Source organism: Pleurodeles waltl, chromosome 1_2 (genome assembly GCF_031143425.1).
Source record: "Pleurodeles waltl isolate 20211129_DDA chromosome 1_2, aPleWal1.hap1.20221129, whole genome shotgun sequence".
Taxonomy (NCBI): domain Eukaryota; kingdom Metazoa; phylum Chordata; class Amphibia; order Caudata; family Salamandridae; genus Pleurodeles; species Pleurodeles waltl.
Genome location: NC_090437.1, coordinates 1,206,542,872 through 1,206,569,727, shown reverse-complemented (window position 1 = coordinate 1,206,569,727; position 26,856 = coordinate 1,206,542,872). Strand labels below are relative to the sequence as shown.

Sequence of the window (26,856 nt, the reverse complement as noted above, 5' to 3'; positions counted from 1 at the left end):
TTTTTTGTGTCTAAAACAGGTTTGCTGCGGCCAAACCCTATAAAAGTCAAACTTCTTTTGCAGCAATATTGGCCCCTTTCCATTTTCCACTTTGCAGACTATGCAAAGAGACTTGAATAGGATTTGTTTCTCCAGACAGCCAGTGCAATGCTTTCAGGGCTGCTGATGCAGAGTCCATTATAAGCGTTTCTATGGTAAGTCTTTCATCCATGTAAATGCCTAAATTACGCACAACTTGAGAAGACTGCAGGTTTTTAATATTTGCCCATGGCCAGAAATTCTTAGGGAGTTCTTCAGAGTAAATGGAAGGGAGCAGAGGAGGAATTCCGTTTTACCTTCACTAAATTTAAGGTAGTTCTTTTTTTAGCCAATTAGTCATTCTATGTTATGTTATATATGTTTCATGAAGTTGGATGAAGTAGGTCTACATATATCAGTAGACTCTGGTTCACCCTACACAATTGTGAACGAAAAAGTACAGAAGAATACGTTTGGAAAACAAAATAGGATCTTTTCTGGAGAATTCTGATTTTGCACCAGAAAGTTTTGCAGGTGAGACAATTGATTGGGTACAAGAAATTGATTTTCAGATTCGAGAACAGGAAGGCTTATGGGAAATTATATGTAGCAAGGTACAGTCCATCAGCCCTTGGCTGGTTAGATCATAAGAATTTAAATATATTAAAGCCCAACTGTAAAGAACAGGTCTTAACAAGTCTTCATACTGGATGAAAGAGAAGTAACAGGAAAGGAGTAGTCCTGGTCCCTTTATTTACCTCTGTAAACAAAATGTTGTCCAAAGATTTTCATTTTTTGATTTGTGTTTTTGCATCATTAGAGAAGTAATTTAGCTTGGGTAGACATTGCTAATCCAGGCCATTTGTTTTCTGGATGACATTTTTAAAAACAGTGGATGTGTTGCATTGATGATGTAATATTTCAGGAACCATGACGGCTGGACAGAAGAGAATTCGAGATGCTGCAAAAATACTGCAAGTCAAAGTTCACAAAAGATTGAAACTGATGGGTGAAGAGGATCAAATATTTTATCGTTGTAATAACAAGTGCTACAAGTCGTATACAATAATAAAAAAAAAAGCATGGAAAAAAATTGCAAAAAAAAATCAGCAGAAACTAGTGAATCAAAACAAGAATCAGAGTCTTCAGAGAAAGCACCGACAACCAAACCCAATGCCCATCCACTTAGAAGATAGATGGCTACCCCTCATCCACCTCCACCTCCTAATTAGAAAGCAGAGGATATTCAATGTGTTATCTCTGGTTTAGTCGGAACAAGGGCCAAAATGTTTGATGAAAGAAGAAAGTACTGAGTATGTGAATCTCAAAGGGAAAACATGTTTTAATCTGCAGCTAGTTTCTTCCAAGATGAAGTCTTCAGCAGAGTAGCTGACTTAAACAGCAAGGTTAATGTATTTGCCACAGAGTTATATGCCCACACAAACGGCATGCGTGCATACATTAAAAAATATGAATGTACAATCAGCTCTCAGAAGCAACATAACCACCAGTCTACAGTTAAGTCTGCAGTCTTAAGAAAAACAAATGAAGTTGTAAAGACACTCTTCGGTGCTGGCTCCGGGTTCACACTCACGTGAGATCCGAGAAATAATGGTCAACACTGATAATTTCATTATAATGGATCAATACAGTTTTAAGATTTTTCTGGTGAGAATGTATAATGACAGAATTTGCTTCTGTCAGTCTAACAAAAAGAATAAGCCACTTATGGTGTTCTCAGCTGATTTGACTCCTGAAGTTCTTGCTGCCAAAATAAGATCACAAGATGCAGTAAAACCAGCAGGAACCATTTTAAGAAATGTCCTGAAAGATTTAGATTTTGGACTCAATGACAAATTTTGTGATGCCCCTGAGCTCCGCAAATCATGGTAGTCAACAAGAATGCCTAATGTTGCCTTAACATTTTTTAATATCAGGAGGCAAAACTGTTACTAACTAAACTTCTTGAGTTTGGAACAGAAGCCGACAACACTGATGATGGCTTTGAAGATATAAGCGAAAAAGCGGAATACAATCCCATGAACCGCTTATGCTGTGCAATAGTACTGTCTTTTCCAAATCATGTTTTATGAATTACATCATTGTGAAAAGAAAACTCCGCTACACATGATGACTGCTCAAGCAATTAATGACAAGTGCAAAAGTAGAGAGCTAATCACTTCAATGAACAGGAACAGTGTTATCAGCAAGCTATAATGACATAGTACGGAGCAGGAACTTGTTAGCTCTTCATGCTGTAAAATCTTGTGAATCCGGGACCACCCCACTTTCAAGTCACTTTACCAGGAAAGGATTTACAATTGCTGCTCTTAATAATTTTGAAGACAGCTCTTCTTTATCTGAAACATCAAGCACACATGATACTGCCTTGGTGCTTTTTTAAGACTGTACTAATGACGTAGCTGCTGGAAAACAAGGTGTGTCAGCTGTAGGCATAAACAAACAAAGCTGCAAACTTATAACCCAACTGCCTTACTAATGTGCGCAAAATCACTACAAGCCAACAACACGCCCCAGTGTTCCAGGAAGTTTCAAAGTGGCTGAGGGCATGAACCTTCTTTTACCTGATGCTGCAATCCACAAAGCTGATTTAACTGAATTTATCATATTGCTTATTCAGTGAGGACTGAAGGATGAACAAAAGCCAGTTCCTCCGTGAGCTGGAATTCATGCTCTGATCTCTCAGAATACCGTCTCACCAAAAAAGGTTGGGTTTTTACCAGTAATACCATTTCCAGTCACAAACTAGGCAACAGTATATATAGCTGTAACAAATTTAAAAAATGTGTGTGCTCAGCTTGAAGACCAGCCTATCCTGCCAAGTTTTTGCAATGAAGATGTTTTACATATTGTAGCTGACATTTTATGAGCAACTCAGTAGAATTAGATGATCTTTATCAATGATGGGCGTTTTACACATTACAAAAGTTGTGTTGCGGTGTGCAGGAAGCTATATCAGTGGTTGTGCCATAAATGATGGACTTATTGAGGCTGAAATCTTTGGAAGCAAAATTGTCCAGTCACTATCGAGCAGAACTCATTGTGTTAGTTCGTTACAAGGTATGCTCATCATATCGGAGGCTATAGAAACATTGCATTGGTACGCTTTCTGGAACAAAAATGTCAAATTAGGTTTTTCATATCTTATCTCAGAAGTGAACACGGCATAGGGTGTACTTCATTCAAAAGACATAATACAAAGTCATCCAATGTTCAATACACAGTTCAAACTCAGAAAGCCTGAAGACCAAGTTTGTAGAGTTTGTCAAAAAATGTGAAGAAAAATCAGAAGTTTGCAAGTACTTGGGACGTGTTTCACACATGATAGCTCTAGTGAAAAACTTGGTAAATGCTGATCAGGAAGGTGAATGGGAGCTGCATGTGCAGACTGTGGAGTCACTGATTACTGTGTTACGCAAATCCCATTACATAAACTACCTGAGATATGGATCCTGGTATCATGAAAGGGTGAAGAAGCTAGAGGTGGAAAACCCATACCTCTACAGAAAATTCATCCAAATACATTTTGTGGTGAAAGACAGAGAGAGAAGTTTCAATTCTGTGGCTCCAGATAAGAAACTGGAACAGAAGATCCAGAAATCACAGAAAAGCTCCAAGGGAATTTTTGATCAGACACTTAAAAGTAAATATGTTGCTCAGTAGCAGCTAGTTTACCATCATGTCCTTTCTATTTGAAATGTTTCAGAGAAATGACAAATTTTTAATTAATGGACCACTGTGAAACTGATCCTCACCCAAACTTGTGGGAAAGAGAGGGGAACGTTTTAATAAACATGTTGACAGTCTTCTTCATTTTGTGCAGCAGCAAGGGAACCCTTTTGAAGTGCGACTACAGAACTTTATGACCAAACAATATGTGGATAATGATATAAAGACACGTCTACTAGATGTCCTGGAACATGGATCAAAAACATACGCAGAACTAAAGCAGGACAGATTTGGATTGAAAGAGAAAAAGCTATCTAACATAATAACTAAAGCTAAATTTCAACTACCCAGCCACTACAAAACAGGTTACAAAAAAAGAACCTTCGCAAGCACATTGAGAGATGGATGTAGCAATAAAAAGGGGTGAATTTATCAAGGACATTCTAACGCATGATCTCCTTCCATCAAATGCATGATTAGATGGAGATGCTGCAACCAAACCAGTGAAGCACAAACTCATACAAAAGCTTGAAAAAAAGCATTCACCTGAAGAATTTCAATTCGAAAAGGGTCCTCATTGAGAACTGCTGTTGTTGTGGACTATGGGCCAGATGTACAAAGCTTTTTTTGTGTGCATGTGTGCAAACCGCCTGATTCGCAGAATCGGTCTATTTGTTCACATGAAAAAAAGCATTTTGGTATGTCAAATGCTATTTTGCGATTTGGTAATCTATTTACTGAATCGTAAAATAGGTTTGCGAGTCGCAATTAGGAAGGGTGCACCAAGGGCGTCCCTTCATAATTGCGAATCGCAGTGTTATGTATCATTGTTTTGTGACTGTGAACGCGGTCGCAAAACAATCACAGTTGACACCAGTTTCAAACGGGTGTTAACTTATTCGCAAATGGGAAGGGGTCCCCAAGAGACCCCTTCCCCTTTGTGAATGGTAGCAAAAACGTTTTTTAAGAGTAGGCAGTTGTCCCACGGGCCACTGCCTACTCTTAAAAAATGAAACTGAAACGTTTCATTTTTTGCTTTTTAAATGCAGCCTGCTTTAAGGAAAATGGGCTGTGTTAAAAAAAAAAGAAAAAAAAAAAAGATTGCTTTATTTAAAAGCAATCACAGACATGGTGGTCTGCTGACTCCTGCAAGCCAACATTCCTGTGATTTTTGCGATTCCCAGTGGGTCTCAAATTGCGAGCTGCCTTAGTAATATTAATAAGGTAGGTCTATTTGCGACCCACTGGGATTCATAAAAGAATATCAATGGAGTTTTGTACATTTAGAATTGCAATATCCTAATTGTAATTCGCATGGAATCGCAATTAGGAAATCGCAATTCCAAACATTGGCCCTATATGTCACAATTGAGAATAGTCCTGATTTCATCCGTGCAAAACGTCGGAGAGGTTGTTCAGATTGTTCTACAGATATCAGAAGTCAGTGTGCACCTTGCAAGAACTGCACATTGTCTTTGATAGTTATCTTGAACTATCTGTCGAAGAATGTGAGAGAATCAGACATATGTCTACATGTGGAACAATTGACCTTGCCTGCATCAAAAATTTGACACCTATACCTGTGCAACTGGATAAATTCTGGTCATCAACATCGAACAAGATGAACTTGAAGATGTTAACTCAACAAAACAGTGCTGATGCTTAAGTGGACACTGAATTTTCAATTATTGCAAGTGGAATGATTGTAAATGAGGAGTTGGTACCTGCAGAGATATATCAAAAGGTACGGGCCATATTGTTCAAGAACTTAAAAGCTAATTGGATAACAATGATATTTGTGGTGTGCCACATGTTGAGTTGGCTGTTCGAAATGGTTCCAATCGAGTCACTGCACTGTCAAATGACACAGTTGTTATTACTGTGCTTCTTAGATTTGTTGCAATGCTCATAAGTCAAGGATCATCAGAGTTATGGATATGTTATGGAACAGGTAAGAAAAGACATGCAATCCTGCTTCATATTCTGTAAAAGAAACTTGACACATAGATGCCCAGTGTTCTGATCAAGGCACATATACTTACAAGGAGATGACGCTAGGAGCAAAATTGGATCAAACCTTGGAGCTTTAACTGCTGAATCTGTGAAGTTTCTAAAAGGATTTGCTGAGACAGAATACGAATGTGACTTTAAAGACATACAAAAATGCACTGAGTGTGTGTGAAAAACGAGTTCTGACTGTCACACATTTGACGATCTTCAATACAGTGAGTTCAAGTGATCAGTCCTGCTAAGTGACCTTCCACCGATGTCATATTCTGTGTGTGGACACATTAAAAGAGTGTTCTACTTGATCAAAAGATGTGTAAATGTTTTGGATCATGCATATGCAGAGTGTAGAGAAAGATCTGTGTGAATTTGGTTGGGAAGCTATTGATGGGTTGTTAAAACCTACGAAATTTCTAAAGCCTCCACCCACAGAACTTACATGTACATGCACTTGCAAAACCTGTACAATAAAAAGGTGAACTTGTCAATATGCTCTTCTCAAATGTTCAAAATTCTGCAAATGTACCATGAGCCATTTCCGAAACAAATAAAGTGAACTATGAAAATGTGTCTAAAATAGGAGTGAAACATTTTTTTTCATATTCAGATCATAAACATTGTGTATACATTCAAGGATTAAAAACAATATTATTAGTTTCATATCTATACGTCTCTTCTTCCTTTATTATAGCTGCCATTTTGTTACATTCCGGAAGGGTTGCTCAGTGGAGTTATTTTCTGTCTCTGTAAGCCTATCTGACCCCCAAAACCTATGTTTTGACACCAAAATGAATTATATAGGTCTCGTGGTTCCTGAAATATTACATCATCACTGCAACATGTCGTCCAGAAAAATTCAGCTCACATCAGCAATGTCTACCCAAGCTAAATTACTTCTCTAGTGATACAAAAACACAAATCAAAAACAAAAATCCTTGGAGGACAATTTTTTTTTTCGGAGGTATATCAGGGGGCCAGGATTAGAGATGCTGAAGAAATTTCCCAATGTGTTCAATGGGAAAACTGGAAAGCTGAAACATTTTGAGCAGAAAATCATTTTCAAGGACAAGGCTATTCCAAAAGCCCACAACGTAAGGAATGTACCTATAGCAGCCAGAGATAAAGTTAATGTGGAGTTAACAAAGTTAGTTGATTCTGGAATCAGAAGCGGAGGAATGATGAGCCCCATAGGTTGTTGCGCGCACACACAATCTAAATAATAACATTGTTATAGGTCAGATCCCCTTATCTGGGATCAGTGAAATGTTGACTATGACTAAAGGTGTGGAAGTGTTTTACACGCTGGATTTATCTGCTGCCTACCACCAAATACCTCTTCAGCAAGAGAACAGGAAATACACAGCATTTGTCACTCAAGCAGGATGCTTCCAGTTTAAAAGAACGCCGTTCGACTTAGCCGCAGCAGTGTTTTCTCAATTTGAATTTTTTTTTTGTGTTCTATTTGTTTGGGAAAATAAGAGGAATTTTATTTTTCCAAGACAACATACTAGTTATGGGAAGAGATAAGGGGGGGCCATGACAAGCTACTGGAAGTACTGAAAGTGTTGAATATGCCAAATGTAAATGTGCTAAGAAACATGTAACTTACCTGGGTCATGAGATTTGCGGATGTGGAGTTAAATCCATGGAAAGTTTGTTACAAGCTATTAAAGATGCTCTGTATCCACAGAACAAAGAGGACTGAAGGTCATTTTTGGAATTGGTGGAATTCTTTTTGAAATTTGCAAGGAATTACTCCTGAAAACATTCTAAGTAAGGAAGTTGCTAAAAACAAATGTAAAGTTTTTGTGGTCAGATGAATGTAAACAAGAATTTGATGACATCAAGGAGGCTATTTGTTCTGCACCAGCATTACAAGGTTTGATCCCCAATGTATTAGCATAGTGACTACAGATACCAGTAATGAAGGTCAGGGGGCTGTATTATCTCTGAGAAATAGTGCAGGAGTTGAAGTCATAATTGCCTTTGCTTCACAGGCATTATCACCTTCAGAAGAGAACTATGCAATTATAGAGAGAGAAACTCTAGCCTGCATATGGGCTTTACAACATTTCCGCACATTCAGATGGGGAAAAGAGCTAATTGTCAGATGTGACCACAAACCATGTGGGAAAATTGTGGCCACCATGGGAATGTGGAGAGTATCATCTAGGTTAGCCTGTTCATCCATGTGTTTATTAAATTTTGTGTACAAGATTGAATACTTACCTGGAAAGAAAAATACTGTGGCAGATTTTTTTTTATCTAGAATGCCCATAACATATCATGAGAATCAGAATGATTTGTTGGAAACTATAAAAATTGCATGGGTGGTTCAAGCAGGAACGCACTCGCTAATTTTGGAGGAATGGCAAGTAGACAGTGAGAAAGATCAAGAAAGGTTATTGATTTTCTGAAGAAGGGATGGCCCAATAAAAATGATTCAGGAGAACTCTGAGCATTCTGGAAAGTACAGAATGAACTGGCAATTGTGCAAGGATTCTTCCTCTGATTTGAGAAAAAAATATTATTTGTGTGCCATGAAGGGCTTTTGGGAATAATAAAAACTAGATCTGCAAAGAAAAGTTTATATTGGAAGTCGGGAATTGGTAATGAAGTAGAAAGGGTGTTCAGGGAATGCCGTGAATGTATGTCAGTGGATAAATCTTTGAAAACTTTTAAATCTCTAATGAACAATACATTCAAGTGCCCAAATGCTGCTGGGGAAAAGGTGGCAGTTGACATAAGGGGCCAAATGGGAATACACAGAGATATATAGTAGTTTTGATTAATGTTTTTCCCCTGATGGTCTTACATCATAATTGTTGACAAAATAAATAAGGAAACTATAGTAGGGTTCATTGATGAGTTTTTTCAAAATGAAGGTATACCCATGATCTTGCTGAGTGAAAACGGCATACAGATTGCCTCAGAGGAGGCCAAAGTATATTAAAAAAATTATTGTGTTTGCAACTGAACAACAGCACTTTACAATCCAAGTGGAAATGGAATTGTAAAACGCTTTCATAGAGATTTGAAGGGGGCCACACAGCGCTAAAAACAGTACGTGTTGGGTAGCCCAAGTGTATAAACCTCTTTGGTCAAACATGACAACATCAGTGGCATGCACAGATTTTCAACAACAAAAAAAAGGAAGTATACTAAGATCAAAATTTAAGCCAGGATGGTTGCCTACCCCCGTGAATGTGACCTGGTCTTCGAATAAAGTCAGAGAAAAAATAGTAAGCAAACAACTACAAAAGATACTATGATGGGCAACATGGAGTTAAAAGCTGGACAATGGGTAAGAATTAAGAAACTACGCATGGTTCCCTAGAGTGTTAGTTCTTACATTAAACCCAAGTGCATTAAACAATTGTTGACTAATGCTGCCAGATTAGAAGGTAAGGTGTGGAATTTTAAGAGAGTTGCTGTTTGTTCTGAACAGAGCAGAGTGGAAATACCAGGGATACATAATATTAGGACATACAACTTAGAAGAAGATATTGTAACTCTGGAGCGCAAAGAGATTAGAGAACAACGTTGAGAACAATGAAGTAATGCATGCGGGTGGAGAACTATTCAAAGAGTGAGTAAGAAGATCTGGGACAAGAGGACAGTAGAATTTTATTAAATTCTATTGCTGGGCCTTCCACTGACGAGTTTTCTATAAGACCAAAGAGACTAATTAAGCGTCCCATAGGTGATCATGTTTGTGATTAACGAATTAGGCTAGATTTCAAACCTGTTTTTCTTCATAAGTTATATAGGATTTTCACAAATTAACGTATTAGCGTACTTATTATACTAGTTCTGATTTGTGTTCAAATGATAGGAAGTTCTTTTAGTTTGGTTTAAAAAGAGAGGGGGATGTGTAAAGGTCACGTAAAAGAAGCAATGACATCAGAGACTGTAGATGTTAGGAATGACAGTTTGAAAAGTGAGTTGCTTGGAGGACGCAGAGCGTTTGGTTGCATAATAAAGAAGCTTACTTACCTTTCTCTTGTGTATTGTGTTACAAAAGTATAGCTTTTGTGTCTTGGGGCAGCGCAAACAGTGGTATGCCAGAAGTGACCACTGTACATTTCTTAGGTCAGTGTCATATGGCTTTGCAGAACCTAGATGTGCTAGTGCCTGAACAGAGGTAGTAGTGGTGGTGGGAAGGGAAGGAATCAGGCAAGAAGAACAGCAAGTTAAGTGCAGCACATTGTGAACTGCCAGTGGAAACCATTTATGGAGTCATACTTGTGCACAAGTAGCGTTTTAGTCTCTCATGTTAAAAGAGGGTGCTCAGCAGCACTCCAAGTTGACAGGAGGTTGAGCATGTCCGTTTCTGGTGGAGATAACCATGCTTAGGCAAGAACTGCAGCAAAGGTTCCTGCCGAAGTCCATGAGCTGGTGTCAACTGGTATAGTGAAGTGTCAAAAGGTGGTCCTCGCTGCAGGCTCAGAAGGCACAATGGGAATGAAGAGGTCTTAGACAAATTAAAGGCATAACATTTGTCGCCTGAATCTCAGTGCTGGCTTTAGACAGCTGCTGAAGGGATTTTATAACACCTGGGAGCAGTCGTCAGTGCTAGATTCGTAGAGGTGTCATGAGATTGCGGGGCATCCAGTTGGATGCACACACTGCACTGAGGCAGGAGGAGGGAACCTCAAGAGCACCCGCTCATCCAACAGTTCATCCACACATGTATTCAGTCACTTATATCATCTTCCTATGCACTCACTCATACATCTATGTACTCACTATTCATCCAACCAGGCACATATACATGGACTCATTGTAATCATTCACACAACCATCAATGAAGATATATTTTCACAAATTAAAAAAAAGACCCATTGCTTATGTCAATGCTTGAGTGTAATTCACAAGGCGTCCTGAACAGACCAGGAAAATAATTCATTTATACATTTTAAGTTAAGTAAAATTATATATAAGATTCATACCAGCTGATATGATTTAATAAATTATCACCAACTTACCCTATAGGTGGGGTAGATCCTCCATCAAGGTGTTGATCCAGAATTTTTTCCTCAGTTCCCAACTCAGTGATAATTTTGTCAATCTGCCCAATCATTCTGTTCACTCGCTTGGTCAATCTCTTGCTTGCCTTTGATTCTTCCACTACGACCTCTTGTCCAGCCTTTGTTAATTCCTTCTTTATCTCTTCCAAATCCTAACGAATATCAAATCAGCATATTTATACGGGATACAAATTCTTAAGAAAATCATTTTTATTGTGATCCCGGTTTATGTTTGCGTCATGAAAAGCTGAGGTCACAATGCAAAGTAAGGAAAAATGACAATTTGCAAACTAGATACCATAATTAGCCACTGAATGCAATATCTTGAAAGAGTATTGGTTTATAACTGTCTAACTATGCACCATGAGCTTTGATACAACACAGAAAGTAAAACATAAAACAGGAATGCCGACTTCCTCTTCCATCATGCAAGTTCATATTGATTTGTAAAGCATGTAGCACAATGCAAGTTAATTGCTGCTTAGCGTTACAGCAGTTAGTTACCCTATGTAGGAAGCTGACTGTATATACTACATCAAAATGAGATATAGTGTGCACAGAGTCCAGGGGTTCCCCAAAGGCTTAACAGAGGCTACAGTAGATAATAGTAATGCTCTCTTTTGAGGTAGTGCGGTTGAGCAGTTACGCTTATCAGAGGGAAGTGCAAAGCATTCGTTGTACACACACTGACAATAGAAGAAGCACACACTCAACTTAACTCCAGACCAATGGTTTTCATATAGCACAAATACCTTTTGTTAATTTATTTTTAGAATCACAAGATTCAAGTTGTAGGTAAGTACATGAATAAATAGGTATTCAACTGATGTATCAATACCACTTTGGTTAGAATTGGCAAGTTATACAGTTTTAGAATAAATGGCAATCTGTTTTAAAAGTTGAATGTGGAATTTTTAGAAACGGTTCTGGGGGGGGGGGGCTTGGGGGAATTTAGTACAATTTGATGGTAAGTACAGGACTTACAGTTCCAGTCTCCGGAGTTAACCCCAAGCACCCACCACCAGCTACACAGGGCTGGCCGGGTGCAGAGGTCAGAGATGAGACAAAATTACATGGGCTCCTATGGAGACTGGGGGTAGTCGGAATCAGGCCTGTTTGCAGGTAAGTACAGTCGTCTTCCGAGGACAGACTTGCGAAGTTTAGAAGAGCCATGGCAGGGGGTGGGGGTGGTCACAGGTCAGCACCAAACACACGCCCTCAGCGGGCGCCGGGTGCAAACAAAGCACTGGGCTCCCAATGCTTTCCTATAGGGGAACCCCGGGGCCACAAAGATGCTGCAAGTGAAGACCAGTGGGACGGTTCAGGGAAACCAAAGTATGGACAAGGAGGGGGGCCGCCTGCTGGATGATGCTGCACCAAAGGTCAGATTCCCCAAGGCCAGGGGGCTGCAGGTACCTTTTGGCACTGGGAATCTTCATCCGGTTCTGTTGCTTCAGGGGGGTCTTCTGGATTCAGGCTGCAGGTGTTGTTGTGGTGGGCTGGAGGGGTCAACGCAGGATGGGCACTTGCTCAAAGTCGGCTGGGCTACCTGGACTCGGGCCGTGGGCATCAGGTGCAGGGTGGGCAGGACTCGCGGATCTGGGGCGGTTCTGGAGTCCTTAGATGAAGTTTCTTCTTGGACACGGCCCCTGTCCACGTGTGTTCTTGGTCCTGTGTGATGCAGGCAGGCCTCTGAAGGCTTTTCAGAGGTTGCCGGACCTGCAGGATGCTTCTCTTTCCTTTGCAGGGCTTCTGAAGCTGGAGACAGGCCGTCTTCTCTGCTGGGGTTTCAGCTCAGCAGACCTTCTTTCTTTTTGTAAGGTCGGCAGGAATCTGGCGAGCTAGGTTCAAGGGAGCCTTTAAATCCTGGATTTAAGGGCGTTACAGGGGTCAGATGGCACAGTAGCCAATGGCTACTGACCCTGAGGGTGACTACACCCTTCTGGTGTCCACTCCCTTTGGGGAGGGGGACACAGACCTAACGCTACTGGTCCCTGTCCTCCAAACTAAGATGGAGGATTTTGCAAGGAAGGGGTGGTCCCCGCTGAGGTGGTCACTTCTCCTTGTTTTTCCTACGTTTCCTGCCAAACTTGCTGCCAAAAGTGGGGCTTTGTCCTGGGGGCAGGCATCTCCACTAGCTGGAGTGCACTAAGGCATTGTAACAAGAGGCCTGAGCCTTTAAGGCTCACCGCCAGGTGTTACAGTTCCTGCGGGGGGAGGTGTGAAGTACCTCCACCCACAGCAGGCTTTGTTTCTGGCCACAGAGAGTACAAAGGCTCTCACCCCATGTGGTCATAAACTCGCCTCTTAGTGGCAGGCTGGCACAGACCAGTCAACCCTGCATTAAAGGAATGCGTAAAATACAGGGGGCATCTCTAAGATATCCTCTGGGTGCATTGTCCAAAAAATCCAACAATGGCTTCAGTGTTGTGCTGAGAAGTTTGATACCACACTTCCCAGTATTTAGTGAAGACATTATAGAGCTGTGGAGTTCCTAATGACAAACTGCAAAACCATATACTCGATATGGCCACACTGCACTTACAATGGCTAAGAATTGACTTAGACACAGTAGGGGCAATATTGCTCATTCCGCTATGCCCTCACCTGTGGTATAGTGCACCCTGCCTTAGGGCTGTAAGGCCTGCTAGAGGGGGTGACCTACCTATGCACAGGCAGTGGTTTGTGGGCATGGCACCCTTTGTTTTTTTTTCTCCCCACCAGCAGACACAAGCTGCAGTGGCAGTGTGCATGTGCTTAGTGAGGGGTCCCGCAGGGTGGCGTAATACATGCTGCAGCCCTTGGGGACCTTCTCTGGCCACAGGGCCCTTGGTACCATGGGTAACTTTTACAAGGGACTTAACGGTATGCCAATTGTGGAAATAATGGTACTGTTTTTGGGAAAGAACACTGGTGCTGGGGCCGGTTAGCAGGATCCCAGCACACTCTCAGTCAGGTTGGCCTCAATATCAGACAAAAAGTGTGTGGGGGGGGGTGGTTATAACCATGACAACAACTGCACTTTCCTACACTCTATATATAATATCATGAGTAAGTATGATTTCAAAAATTCTGAATAGTCACTTCAAAAGTGATTTTAAGAATAGTATACATACAACAGGTAAACTCAGAAGAGGCACTTTTTCAGTTACAATGATGCTGGAATGTTGTGTACACGTACAGAGTTGTTGTTCCAGAGAAACGAGGGGAGTAACTGACAAATTGCATCTATTCCTACACCTTTTCTAGTTATGGCCTAGGACTTCTAAGCTAGCATGAGAAGACTGCAGGGAGGGAGGTGTCTAAAGGTAGGTGGTATGAACCATTTAATCATGTGCACAGTATGTGAAATAAAGGTGTAAGGTGATTATTGTTGCAGAAAAAAGCAGCGTATCATTAAGGCGGGAGGGAAACGAGTGACTGTAATTTCTTAAGCCAAAAACGGAGGCTCCCTGGGTGCTCAGTACTTTCCAATGATGCTATTCCTTCATTTAGTGCATTAGTGTACTCAAGTTTTGTGTTCTTCTAGCCACCACTAACCACTTTGCCAACCATTATCCCAAATTCTTCCACACTAGCAGATAAAGCGAGTCACACATTGGATGTCAAAAGTGCATTAATCTAGCATCTCAACAATACAAAGGGCACTGTAAAATCTGGTTGCTAATTTCTTAATTATGGCACCATCTTCAAAGAAATGTCATTAGTCAAGAAGCCCACAGCATGCTGGATAGTCTTCTCTATTCCCCTTTGTTATCAGAAATGGGCCAGCCAGGTAGACAAAGGGCTCATTTACCAGAGGAAATACTGCTACCGACCTCTTTGCAGAAACCGTTGCAATTGCTGAGATTTGCAGGATAGCCACTAGGAAAGTATCCAATAAGGATAAGTTACTAATCTGTAAATCCTAGTACTCTTCCAGGGGTATGATCATCAAAGTCATAAACACTGAATATTTCTGCCCATGTGTGGGGACCCCGGAGCATATATAAACACACATATATATGTATCAAATGTATATGCAAAAGTAATATCCGAGTGGAGAATTTTAATACATATATATTATATACATGTGTAAGCAATAATGCAGTCTATGTTGAGAAACAGGCTAAAAATGCTTTATTTTTTGTGAAGTTTTTGTTTAATTAAACTCTTCAATTAGAGGTAAAGCCTTTCTGCAATCAAACAAGCGAGCATAGAAAGTATAAACAATTCACTGTAGAAAGAAAAAAAAAAACATTGAAAATAAAGGAGCATTATTAGCCAATAGGCTGCACCCAAGTTAACATAACAGAACCAAAAACTGGCACCGTGCCTTTAAGGCTCTGAGCACCTCCAGTATCCCACCATGCCTCAGAGGTGAGAGTGAGGTGACAGTTGGGTGACAGTTAGGTCGGTTCTTTTTTCCAGCTCCTTCTGTTAGGATCCTGTAGCATTGAGCTCTCATTTTTCTGAGGCTTTTTGTTTTTTACCAGAAAAAGCTTCTAAAAACACAGCTTTCTTTATTTCACTCGACGTCCTTTCTCATTTCCTGAGTAAAGTACGATTTTTCGCTGAAAAAAATGCCTTGCCTTTTTGTAAAATTCTCTGCTTGTGGCAAAAAGAAGGCTCAGACTGACCCACACTCAGTCTGCATAGTGTGCTTGGCACAAAGCCACTGTCCTGAGACCTGCAAACACTGCCAGAACCTTTCAAAAAGAACTTTGAAAGACAGAGAAAGAATTTGTCTCCATGGCTTACATGAAAGGGAGAAAACGTCATCTTCATCTCTTCATAAGAAGGTGTCCAGAGAAAAAGTTTCCTCTGATAAGCGACAAGCAAGATTCACCGTCAGCGTCATCACTCCCGTCGTCGTCGCATCAACGTCATTAATTAACTGACGTCAAGGAGCACACCTCCGTCAACGGCGACACATGCAACGTCAAGAGACATGACGTCGAAGAAACAACTACCTCTGAGGGATAGATCTCTGTCGGAGGGCCACCCACTGCTCGACGTCAAGCCAGCACAGGCATGCTGATACTCCGTCAAGGGCGCGCCAAGGGGACTGTACAATAAAAAGTTCCACAATATGGCTGACCATTTAAATATATTGGGTCACTAAATTACTCCACAGCTGCTGCCACTCTCACCAGTCTGCATCAATATAAAATCTAAAGCACTCCAGGGGAAGACAATGCTAATCTCCTGATGCTCCTCGCTTATGAACTGCCTCTATTGTACAGTCAGGAGAAAATCTATTATACAGTCATGAACTTCCCACTTTAGCAGCCTGGGAAAGGGTGTGGGCGTCACTGGGGAGCTCTGTGTACTGTGAAACATTTCAAGTGATGTTTTTGCTCTTTAATCGAGACTCGGGTTTCAGAATCGATGCTCATTAGTCATACTGGAAGAAAATAGTATGGTAGAGCTGTGGGATCGAGTGGAGGAACAACAAACAACAGAATATAAAAGAAAGGAATGAAAGGCGAGGGGTGGAGAGATGGCTGTAGAGAAAGGAATGAAAGAAGGGTGGGTAGATGGGTGGATCGATGGATATATCAATGGAGAGGTTGTTGGAGTGATGGATGGGGTAAAAATTGTATGTATGGAAAGGTGGATGGAAGGAGAGAAGGATTACTGGGTGGAAGGAGACTGATAAATGGACAAAAGAATGGAGAGAACGATTGATGATGGAAAGGATAGATAGAGAAGGATGGAAAGTAGGTTTGTTGAGTGACAAAAGGTAGGAGATATCGGTGCATAAATGAATGGAGAGAATGAAGCATGTATGGATGACGTTGAATGGATAGATGGATGGACAAAAAAGGGAAAAATGCTTGAGATATAGATGGAAAAAGACAGAGAATGGTGGACATGTTTAAGAAAGGATGGAAGTATTGATAGATGGAAAAAAAGACAGACAAAGAATGAGCAAAGCAAGGAAGGAAGTGAAGAATTATGGCAACCCCCGTATGGATGGAGTTCTGGGCTCTCTTGTATCATTTGCTCTCTAAGTACTATTGCAGATATAGTTCAAAATCGCTGCTATGTTATATTTCTGGGTCCTTTCTGCTATAGTTCAAGGAAAACAGAAAAAAGAACCAACCATGATAGTGGTTGCATTTAACCACCCTTCACTGACCATTCAGCTAAAACGGATACATTCCCAAATACTAAACTCCACAGCAAATGCTGTAAAATAATAATTAACATTTTATTTTTTGGTTTTGCCTGCACAGCGCTTGCGCTGTGCTTGTGAAATCTATTCTACTCAATACATCTTAAAAGGGGCTTATATCCTGCCTTCACTTCTTGTTTGTCCTGTGCTTGTCACTTTTCCTTCGTTTTTATTGGCTGTAGTATTGTATTTCCGATGCGCTTCTCTTAGTATCCCGTGGCCTAATTGCTCATTCTTATCTGCCGCGTGCTGGGATCGGACTCCTTTTAACTGACATTTGCAAACTTTTGCCGATACATTTGAAGAATTATTTTCATGCCAGCACGCATGGCTACATTTCTTTCTTTCTCCAACACTTTCATTATTTCAGTTGGCCTTTATTTAACTTTCCCTGGCTACACACATTTGTTCACGTGCTTCTTTGCCTGGTTTGCTTCTTTTTGCCCTCCCACTCACTGCCACTCTCTGTTGCTGAAAGCCCCCCAATGTCATGATGCTCCTCCTGTCATCCTTGCTTGTTTGTGATTCGTTGTTATGTTCTGTCCAGCACAAATTCAGGCATATCTTGGGATGAAAAGGAAAGCAAAGTATTGGCTATAATATAAGAGCAGCTGCAGCAGGGCGGTGTTTCCAGCTTTGACCGTACATCACAAATGATGGAACTTCACTGTCACAGTGATAAAATGGGCAATGCGTTTTTCACCTAGGGTGCATTTGAGTGACAGCTGGAGCCCTTGTATATTCCATGTGTTTTACAGTACTCTAAGTTGGAAATGACAAAATTGTTAACATATTTCGCAGTTCATGCAGTTGCCCGCCTTTGTTTTAATGCATTTAATTAGCATGAGTTATGCTTGAGAATGCCACAGACTGCCTTTGAACACCCTTATATGACACATATTACATATACCTTGTTTAATATAAGCGTCACTATCTCTGGTGCCAGCCTCACAAAAACAGGGGCAATGTTTTTATAATGGCATTCGCCTTCCAAGGAATCTTATACCACACCCATCTGTTTTATTGAGTTGGGTGACACTAAACATCAGCTTCAAGATGCCCCTCGAAGCACGCAGTCGCTACACCTAGCAGCGGACTCCTTTTTATCGTGGATGGAGCACACTTTTTTTTAACACTCTGTTGGAAACCTCAGCTTCCTGAGAATTGCCATGATCCGTTATGCAGTTCAGAATGTTTGCTTTGATGCTACAGATGAGAAAGCCTCAGACTGGTGAATGTTCACTGCTCAAGAGTCCCGCAGTTGGAATATGATGGACAAGAGTATACTGAAAAAGTAATGGCAGCAGAACAGACTAAATACTGCTGATGGTCGAAGCAGAGATTACCAAAAGGCCTGCTGCTTTATAAAAGACATGCCTGATGTGTAAAGAAAATAAGTTACTGACCAGTAACTAGTTCTCCGGTATTAAAATCTTTCATAGATTCACATGGTTGATTTTATTCCCCATCGTTGAGATGGGAGTCCCCGGTAACTTTACAAAGTAGTGTCAATATAGACCTAAACATAGAGGCCTTAGGCCCATTACTTTAGTATTCCATCAGAGCCATTTTATTTATTTTTTAAAGGACTAAAGTTGAGAGTCCACCAATCAGGTGACACCACCCTTTAGAACACTCCTGAGAGAAGCTTCAGTGACTCAGATTTTCACATCACTAGTGCTTACCAGTGATACAGAACTGAGAGAGGTAAAGGTGAACTTCTCTGGGGAGGTCGCATGTGAATCTGTGAAAGATTCCAAAACTGGAGAAATAGAGTTACAAGTAAGTAACTCATTTTCTTACTCCAGTATTGGAACTTTCATACTTTCACATGCTTGCATCAGAATAGAAAGCAGTAGTGAGGCACACTGTAGTCTCAGTTGCGAGTACTTCAAAAGAATACCCACAAGAGCTACAAGAGAATATTCAGACATAAAATAAAGCAAAATACAATGGCTTACATCTGTTACCAGAAACCGTACACTCTATAAACACTTTCTGCTTGATACACGTTAAGATAAAAATGTGCAGAACGCATCGAAGGATGGTGGGAATTTAGAGATAGCTCACCTTTCTTGGAAAATAGGTCTAAGGACTGCCTGTCCCACAGCTACCGCTTGAGGAGTGGAATAGAGAAAGTAATGTTGTGTGAAGGTGTGCTGGTTCTTCCAGGTAGTTGCTCTGCAGATATCCTGGAGATACACTCGCAAACAGTGCGGTAGATGTCGACACAGCTCTTGTAGAATGAGCATGGACAGAAGTATGTAACGGTTTGCCTGCTGCTTGGTCGCAAAATCGGACTGCAGACGATATCCATCTAGCGATGCCTTACTTGGAAAGATGTGAGAGCCACTAGTAGGGCCACTTTTGAGGATAAAAAATACTTGGATAAGTGGATCAGTGAATCATCTCAAATGGCTGTTTCACAAGCTGTACAAGGACTGTGTTCAGATGTCACGAAGGAAGAGGAGGTCTGATTGGTGGTAAGACCCCACGGAGCCCTTCCAGGAATTGTTTGAGGAGTCTGGAGGACCCCAAGGAGGATTTCCTATATTAGCGTCTAAAAGAAGAAAGGGCAGCCAGGTGAACCCTGATGGAGGCATGAGCTAGGCCTAAGCGTGCCAAATACAATAGGTAGGGTAATATCTGCTCTGGTGAGGAAGATATCGGATGTATCTGTTGTTGACATTATAAACAGAATCTCTTCCACTTACAGGAATACGCTTTTGGATAAGGGTGAAAGACTTGACTCTTGCTCATAGTAAAGAGATAAAGGGAGGCCTATTGCGGGATGTGAGGTCTCACTGACAGCAGGAAAACCTCTTTGAACCAGTGTTGACGAGGCCAGGTTGGAGGGATTAAGATCAGTGTGCAGGATTCAAGCTTCATTTTGGTGAGAACCTTTGGAACCAGGGGAATGGGTGGAAAAGCTTAAGCAAATAATCCATACCATGCCATTGAAAATGCATTCCCTCATGATCCCTGATGGTGAAGCCAGGTTATGAAATATCGGCATTTGGTGTTTGATGGACTGGCAAAGAGGTTGAGATTGGGTGTTCTCCACTGGGAGAATATGTGATCGACTGTCTGCTGGTCTAGCTCCCACTTGTGACAAGCTGACTTCAACCTGCTAGGAGTGTTCACTTTCTTGTTTTGCTTCCCCGGGGCGTGTTCTGCATGGAGATGCACTCCATGCACGATGGCCCAATTCTAAATTTCCTGTGCTTCTTGGGAGAGAAGCAAAGAGGATTTTGTACCTCCCTGTTTGTTCAGGTAGTACATTGTGGTGGTACGATCAGTCTTTATGAGCACATCTGAATTGGCATCCTGGGAACGAAAGCGTGGAAGGCCATATGAACTGTGTTCAGCTCTAGGAGGTTGATGTGCGAACTCCAAAGAGGTGTTTACCACTTGCCACTGATCTGAAGGTCTTGAAGATTTTCTCCCTATCCTTCTAGCAAAGCACTGGTGGTGATGACTCTCAGAGCTGGTTGAGGGAGAGGCCAATTGAGAGGTGTATTTCCTGAATCCACTAACTTATGGTCTTGACCACGAGTGGAGTGATCATGACTGTATTGTCGAAAGTGCCTGTTGCTTGAATCCACTGGATGTAGAACTCCTCTTGGAGGGGATGTATCCTCAGTCTGCAAAACAGTACTAATGGGATACACGAACACATCATCTCTAGTAACAACAGGCGTATTGAAAAACATATTGTCTTTTCTGAATGGCTTTTGCCAGAGCAATCAATTTTGATTGCCTTTCTGTCGTGGGACATGCCATGTTGGATTTGGTGTCCAGATTTGCTCCCAAAAAGGTTGCAGTCTGCGAGGGATGAAGTTGGACTTTTTCCAATTGAGAGTGAGGCCCAATTCGTTGAACAGTGTAATACACAATCTTGTCGATTTTTGTGCTGCTCGAAAGGACTTTGCCTTGACAAGCCAATCGTCCAAGTACAGGATGACTTGGTGCTTCTGTTTTCTCAAGAATGCGGCCACAGGTGCTAGGCACTTTGTAAATATCCTGGTGGCCGATTTGAGACTAAAGGGTAGAACTTGAAACTGGTAGTGGCTGCTGGCTACCGTGAACCTTAGGAATCACCTGTGAGAAGGGTGGATCGGGAATTGAAAGTACACATCCTGAAAATCTAGGATGGACAGATAATCCCCATGGTTTAAGCGGAGGAGGATATCCTGCAGCGTTATAATGCGAAATGAGTGAGATGTTTAAATCTTGGACGTCGAGGATAGGACACCATTTCTTTCACTTTTTGCGAATGAGGAACAGGTGGGAGTAGAATCCTTTTCCCTAATGGCAAAGGGGAACCTTCTCTATCGCTCCTTTCTGAAACATGATTTAGACTCCCGATTTGAGCTAATGAAGTTGTTTGGGAATGGATTTGTTAGGAAGGTTGTGAGGTGGAATCTGGACAAGCTCTAGAGTGTGTCCAAACTGAACCAGGTCCAAGACCCACTGGTTTGATATTATGTCTTGCCACCGCTGGATGAATGAAGAAATGTTTCCCCTGAGCCTGCAGTATGAAGGGATAGGGGTAGCAGGAGCCTTGAACAGATCATTGTTGGCGAGCAAAGTCCCTCCCTCAACGAGACAGTCACCCCCTGGGAGCAGGTCTGTTGTATGCCGCTTGTGGAGGTTGCCTTTGGGTGTACTGTGGTTGAAATTGTTGGGAGGTGGATGTGTAAGAGGGTTATCTGTACTGTTGATAGCCTCCCCTAAGTAAAGGCATTCCACATCCTCTCGTTCCATGAAAAGAAGACTTTCTGAACTGCAGTGTACCTAGTGAATTTGCTGTCTCAGCATCGGTTTTAATCGACTGGAGAGCTTCATCAACATGTCTGTCGAACAAGGCATGTCCCTCAAAGGGGAGATGAAAATAAGTTACTTACCTGTAACTGCAGTTCTCCTGTATTGGTATCTTTCATAGATTCACATGCTTGACTCATCCCCCATCGTTGAGATGGGTGTCCCCGGTAACTTAATAAAGCAGTATATATCATTATCATAGGCTATAATGGCAATGAAAAGGTCAGTTTAATAGCCTATCCATGTCCTTTTAAAAAAAAGGACTAAACTTGAACTATAACCAATCAGGCGACCTAGAACACTCCCAACAGAGGCTGAGTCCCTCAGATTTTCAAGCACAAGTTGGAATAGATAATATTGAGCTATAAGGGGAGCCTCTCTGGGGAGGAGGGTGGGTCCCATGTGAATCTATGAAAGATACCAATACTGGAGAACTGCAGTTACAGGTAAGTAACTTATTTTCTTCTCCAGTATTGGATCTTTCATAGATTCACATGCTTGAATCAGAATAGCAAGCAGTTACTGTATTTGTATATCTTATAGCATTAGCGCAAATAGTGGATGGTGGGAAGAAAATATATACATGACATTCATATGCAATATAATAAATGTAAACATTTATACACATCCTACATTAAAATCTGCATGAATACATAAACACATGGAACCAAAAGAGGCTCCCCTTAATGAAATAAGTGGCATAGAAATATCAATCCAACCGCTGTAAGATTGCGCTGCGCCGATTCCAGGTAATAATGCTGCATGAATAATATGCACACTTTTCTGAGTTGCATCACATCATCTCAAGAGGTACTTACGCAAACAAAGTAGTTGAAGTGGAACTACCCCAGTTGAATTTCACACTAATTTACTCTGTGAGGGGATTGCTAGTCCGAGTGGCAGAACTGGATTGCAGCTGAAATTCATTCAGCGATGGTTGCCATTGTGACTGGAGCACCCTTACAAGTGTGACTATCCATTCCAACAGTTGGTCAGTTCACATGAGCTGCTTAGTGCGATGTAAGTAGAAACTTTAGATATGACTTGATACCTAGACTATGAATACACCCTCTCAGATGGTGATGTTGAATTCAGGAGAAAAGTCCAAAATATTATAGGCTTTTTGAGACAAAATCTGAAGGAACCTTCAGATTTTCCCTCTGTGAGAAGTGCCTTATGAAGACTTATGGTAAATCTTTTTAGGGCTTTTCTGTGTGCCTTCTGGAGAGCCCAGCGCAATGTCTCCCTCTGACCTCTCCTGTGTGGATTGGTTCAGAGACACTAAATTGCCTGTGAGACGCAAGAAGGCTCTTGTGTTGAGAAAGCCCGCATCTTCTTTACCCTACGTTTCTAGGTGAGCGGCAGTAACAAGACGACCTTCTATGTGAGAAATATGAGGTGTGCTTTGAGAATGGGTTCGAATGAACTCTTCATGAGTTGAAATAGAAGTATGTTCAGGTGCAAGTCCGAGGAAGCAGCCCTTTCTGTAGAAAGACACTGAATAAATCTTTTATGAATTGTTTGATGATTCTGCAAGAGTATAAAGTAAAAATGTGATGAACAGCTTTATCTTGACAGTGCTGTAAGCTGTACCTTAACGGATGCATGTATCAACTGTGACTGAGCTAGTGATAAGAGATAGGATATTTATTTGTCCGATTATGCTAGTACAGGATGTAGGTTTGATTTTCTGGTGCCACAGGCAGAAAATTTCCCATTAATGTTTACCTGTCCTTATCATGGCCTCCTCCTTGACTTGGAGAGGATACACCTGCAGTCCTGAAGAATATTGAGATCTTTGGAGTGATGGAATTTAGGAGCTATGCACCTAAGAGGAGAGAAGTCAGGTCAGGACGAAGGGCCTGGCCTTAGTTTACCATCAAAGGTTTACAGAATGTTGGTAGTTGAATGTGAGCAGGAGAAGCTCAGTGAACCAATGCTGAACTACCCACCTGGGGGCTATCAGGACAAGAGAACACTGCTTTGCTTTCCTCTTGGTAAGAATCTTTGGTATTAAAGGTATTGAGGAAAAAGGTAGATATAGATCCTAGAGCATCTGTCGAAAGGCATTCCACCAAGATCCTAGATGTGGATGTCAACTTGCATAGAACTGGCATTTGCCAGTTTAGTTTGTTGCAAAGGGATATAGAGACAGTTTGCCCAGAACAAGAAGATCATGCATGGAGCCAGTTTCAAGTTTTGTTTAGCATGTCTGCTATGAGATTTCTAGTCCCGGGACTATGTTCAGCCTGAAGAGTTATCCTGTGTGTCATTAGCTGACACCAAATTTCCTGGTGTTCCTTGGACAGCGCCAAGGATCTTGTGCCGCTTCGTTTTTTCACGTATTGCATGCTGGTAGTACTGTCCTTGCAAACTAACACCGAAGACTCTGCTACATTAGCAGGATGATCAAGTTCGACGAGGCGGATGTAAAAGGACTAGGCTCATGTAGACAATGTCTGTTGTTGACGAGGCCTTCGTAGAGGATTTAGTCAGACAAGGCCGTCGTCGACAAAGCATACAGAGACAAAGCCATTGTAGATGTGGTTCTGTAGACTAGGTCATTGTAGGCAAGGCCATAGTAATAGACAACTATCAGAAGTGGCTGTCGCAGATGAACATCGGCCATCATAGATGAGGCTGTAATATATAACCATCATAGATGAGGCTGTCATATAGACCCAACATAGATGAGGCTGTCGTAGACAAGCACCGTAGATAAGGCCGGACGCCGTCATAGGCGACCATCGTAGATGAGGCCGTCGTAGGCGACCATTGTAGATGAGGCCGTCGCAGGCAACATTCGTAGATGAGGCCGTCATAGGTCACCATCGTAGATGAGGTCTTCGCCGACAACCACCGTAGACAACAGTCAACGACAACCACTGTAGACGAATGTCGTTGATGACCACTGTAGATGACTGTCGTAGACGACCGTCATAGATGAGGCCATAGTAGATGACCATCGTAGATGAGGTCTTCGTCGACAGCCACGGTAGACGAGGTCTTCGTCGACAGCCACGGTAGACGAGGTCTTCGTCGACAACCACGGTAGACAAGGCCTTCGTCAACAACCACGGTAGACAAGGCCTTCGTCGACAACCACGGTAAACGAGTCGAGTCGTCGTCGACCACTGTAACTACAGTCGTCGACGACCACCGTAGACAACAGTCACCGTCGACCACCGTAGATAACAGTCGTAGATGAGGCCTTTTGTAGCTGAGGCCATTATAGGCCACTGTAGATGACCGCCGAAGATGACCACTGTAGATGACCGAAGACGACCACTGCAGATTACCGCCATAGACGACCACTGCAGATGACCGAAGAATACCACTGTAGATGACCGTCGAAGACTACCACTGTAGATGACTGACCGTCCTAGACGATCACTGTAGATGACTGACCGTCCTAGACGATCACTGTAGATGACTGACCGTCCTAGACGATCACTGTAGATGACTGACCGTCCTAGACGATCACTGTAGATGACTGACCGTCCTAGACGATCACTGTAGATGACTGACCGTCCTAGACGTGGATGACCGTCTAGACGATCACTGTAGATGACGATCCTAGACGATCACTGTAGACGACTGTCGTAGATGACCGTCATAGATGAGGCACTCATAGATGACCATCGTAGATGAGGCCATCATAGACGAGGCCCTTCGAAGACGAGGTAATAATAGTCAACATGGTCATTTTCAGATGCCCCATCGTAAGGTTATGGGGGTCTCTCTCATGTATTGTCAGAGTTGAAGACGGAGTTGAGGGTCATTCCATTTTTATTTTGTCCCCTCTGTGAGAAGTGCCTTATGAAGACTCATGGTAAGTCTTTGTATGGTTTTTCTGTGTGCCTTCTGGAGATCCTTGCACAATGTCTCCCTCTGACCTCTCCTGTGAGGTGAAGGAATCCTCACTGTCCTCATTATTAGTGACAGATTTAAGATGTTGTAATCCCAGCCAGTAATAGCCTCATCTCTCAGAAAGTGAGAGTTTTTTGAGGAAAAGGTTAGACATATTTATGTAGTCTTTTACCTTGTTTACTGCTATAGACATATTAGTGCCAGGGTTAGAGAAATGAAACAGAAAATATAATCTTGGATGATCTAAAAAGAAGTAAAAGCTGAATAACCGAGCAGAGCTCAGGGAGACCTTCACACGACGTGCCGTAGAAAATCTGAGGGACTCAGCCTCTGTTGGGAGTGTTCTAGAGGGTGCTGTTGCCTGATTGGTTATAGTTCAAGTTTGGTCCTTTTTTGAAAAAGGACATGGATAGGTTATTAAACTGACCTTTTCATTGCCATTATAACCTATGATAGCGATCTATATACTGCTTTATTATGTTACCGGGGACTCGCATCTCAACGACGGGGAACGATTCAAGCATGTGAATCTAGGAAAGATCCAATACTGATTAACTAGGATCTTATTCTGTACCTCCGGGTGAAAGGACATAGCCTTTAACCAGCCTCATCTTCTGAGAACAGTAGAACCTGCAAGCTGATGAAATGCAGTTGTGGCGATATCCACTGCGCAGTCAATAATTTCTGCTGATATCCTCTCTTCCTCGTGCATGATCTTTTTTGCTTCTAGCTTGGCTTCCTCTGGTAGCTGATCTATGCATAGGGGGATATCAGCCTATAACTGCCTATCATATCTGTCCATCACCACCAGAGAGTTACCTGCCCTCACCGCAAGTTTTGACACTGATGAAAAACATTTGTCAATATTGTCTAAATGTCATCCCTCCTTGTTGAGAGGCGCTGAAATTGGTGTGGAAGGGTTCTTAGATTGCCTTTGAGCCGCTTGAGCAAGAACTGAGTCTGGGTGTGGGTGACTAGTCAGGCAGGATGAAGCATCTTCCGGAGCTTTATATTTTTGTAACTAGGAGCAGAAGAACTGCAGTGACTGTTGCTGGGTTTTGCATCACCTTAAATCCTTAATTCCATATGTAACGTACCATAGGCATGGAGCATATGCTTTTCTGGAACAGCTCTTTAAAGTCATACAAAGAACAGTCCTTCTGCTTAGATGACTCAGGAGGCGAGTAGACTTTCATGGGTAATGGAAATGATGGGTGGGAAGAATTAGGTCAACCCATTCTGAATGATCCTCGTGGA

The 26,856-nt window shown here is 41.9% G+C and overlaps 1 protein-coding gene across 1 annotated transcript in view; it reads right to left on the bottom strand.

Moving 5' to 3' along the window:
- LETM1 (leucine zipper and EF-hand containing transmembrane protein 1) overlaps nucleotides 1–26,856 on the bottom strand; it is a 309,671-nt gene that overhangs the window by 35,386 nt on the left and 247,429 nt on the right. Inside the window, exon 12 of the mRNA XM_069203864.1 lies at nucleotides 10,704–10,897. Within this exon, the coding sequence (XP_069059965.1) occupies nucleotides 10,704–10,897 (194 nt within the window). The remainder of the gene's footprint in view (nucleotides 1–10,703; nucleotides 10,898–26,856) is intronic.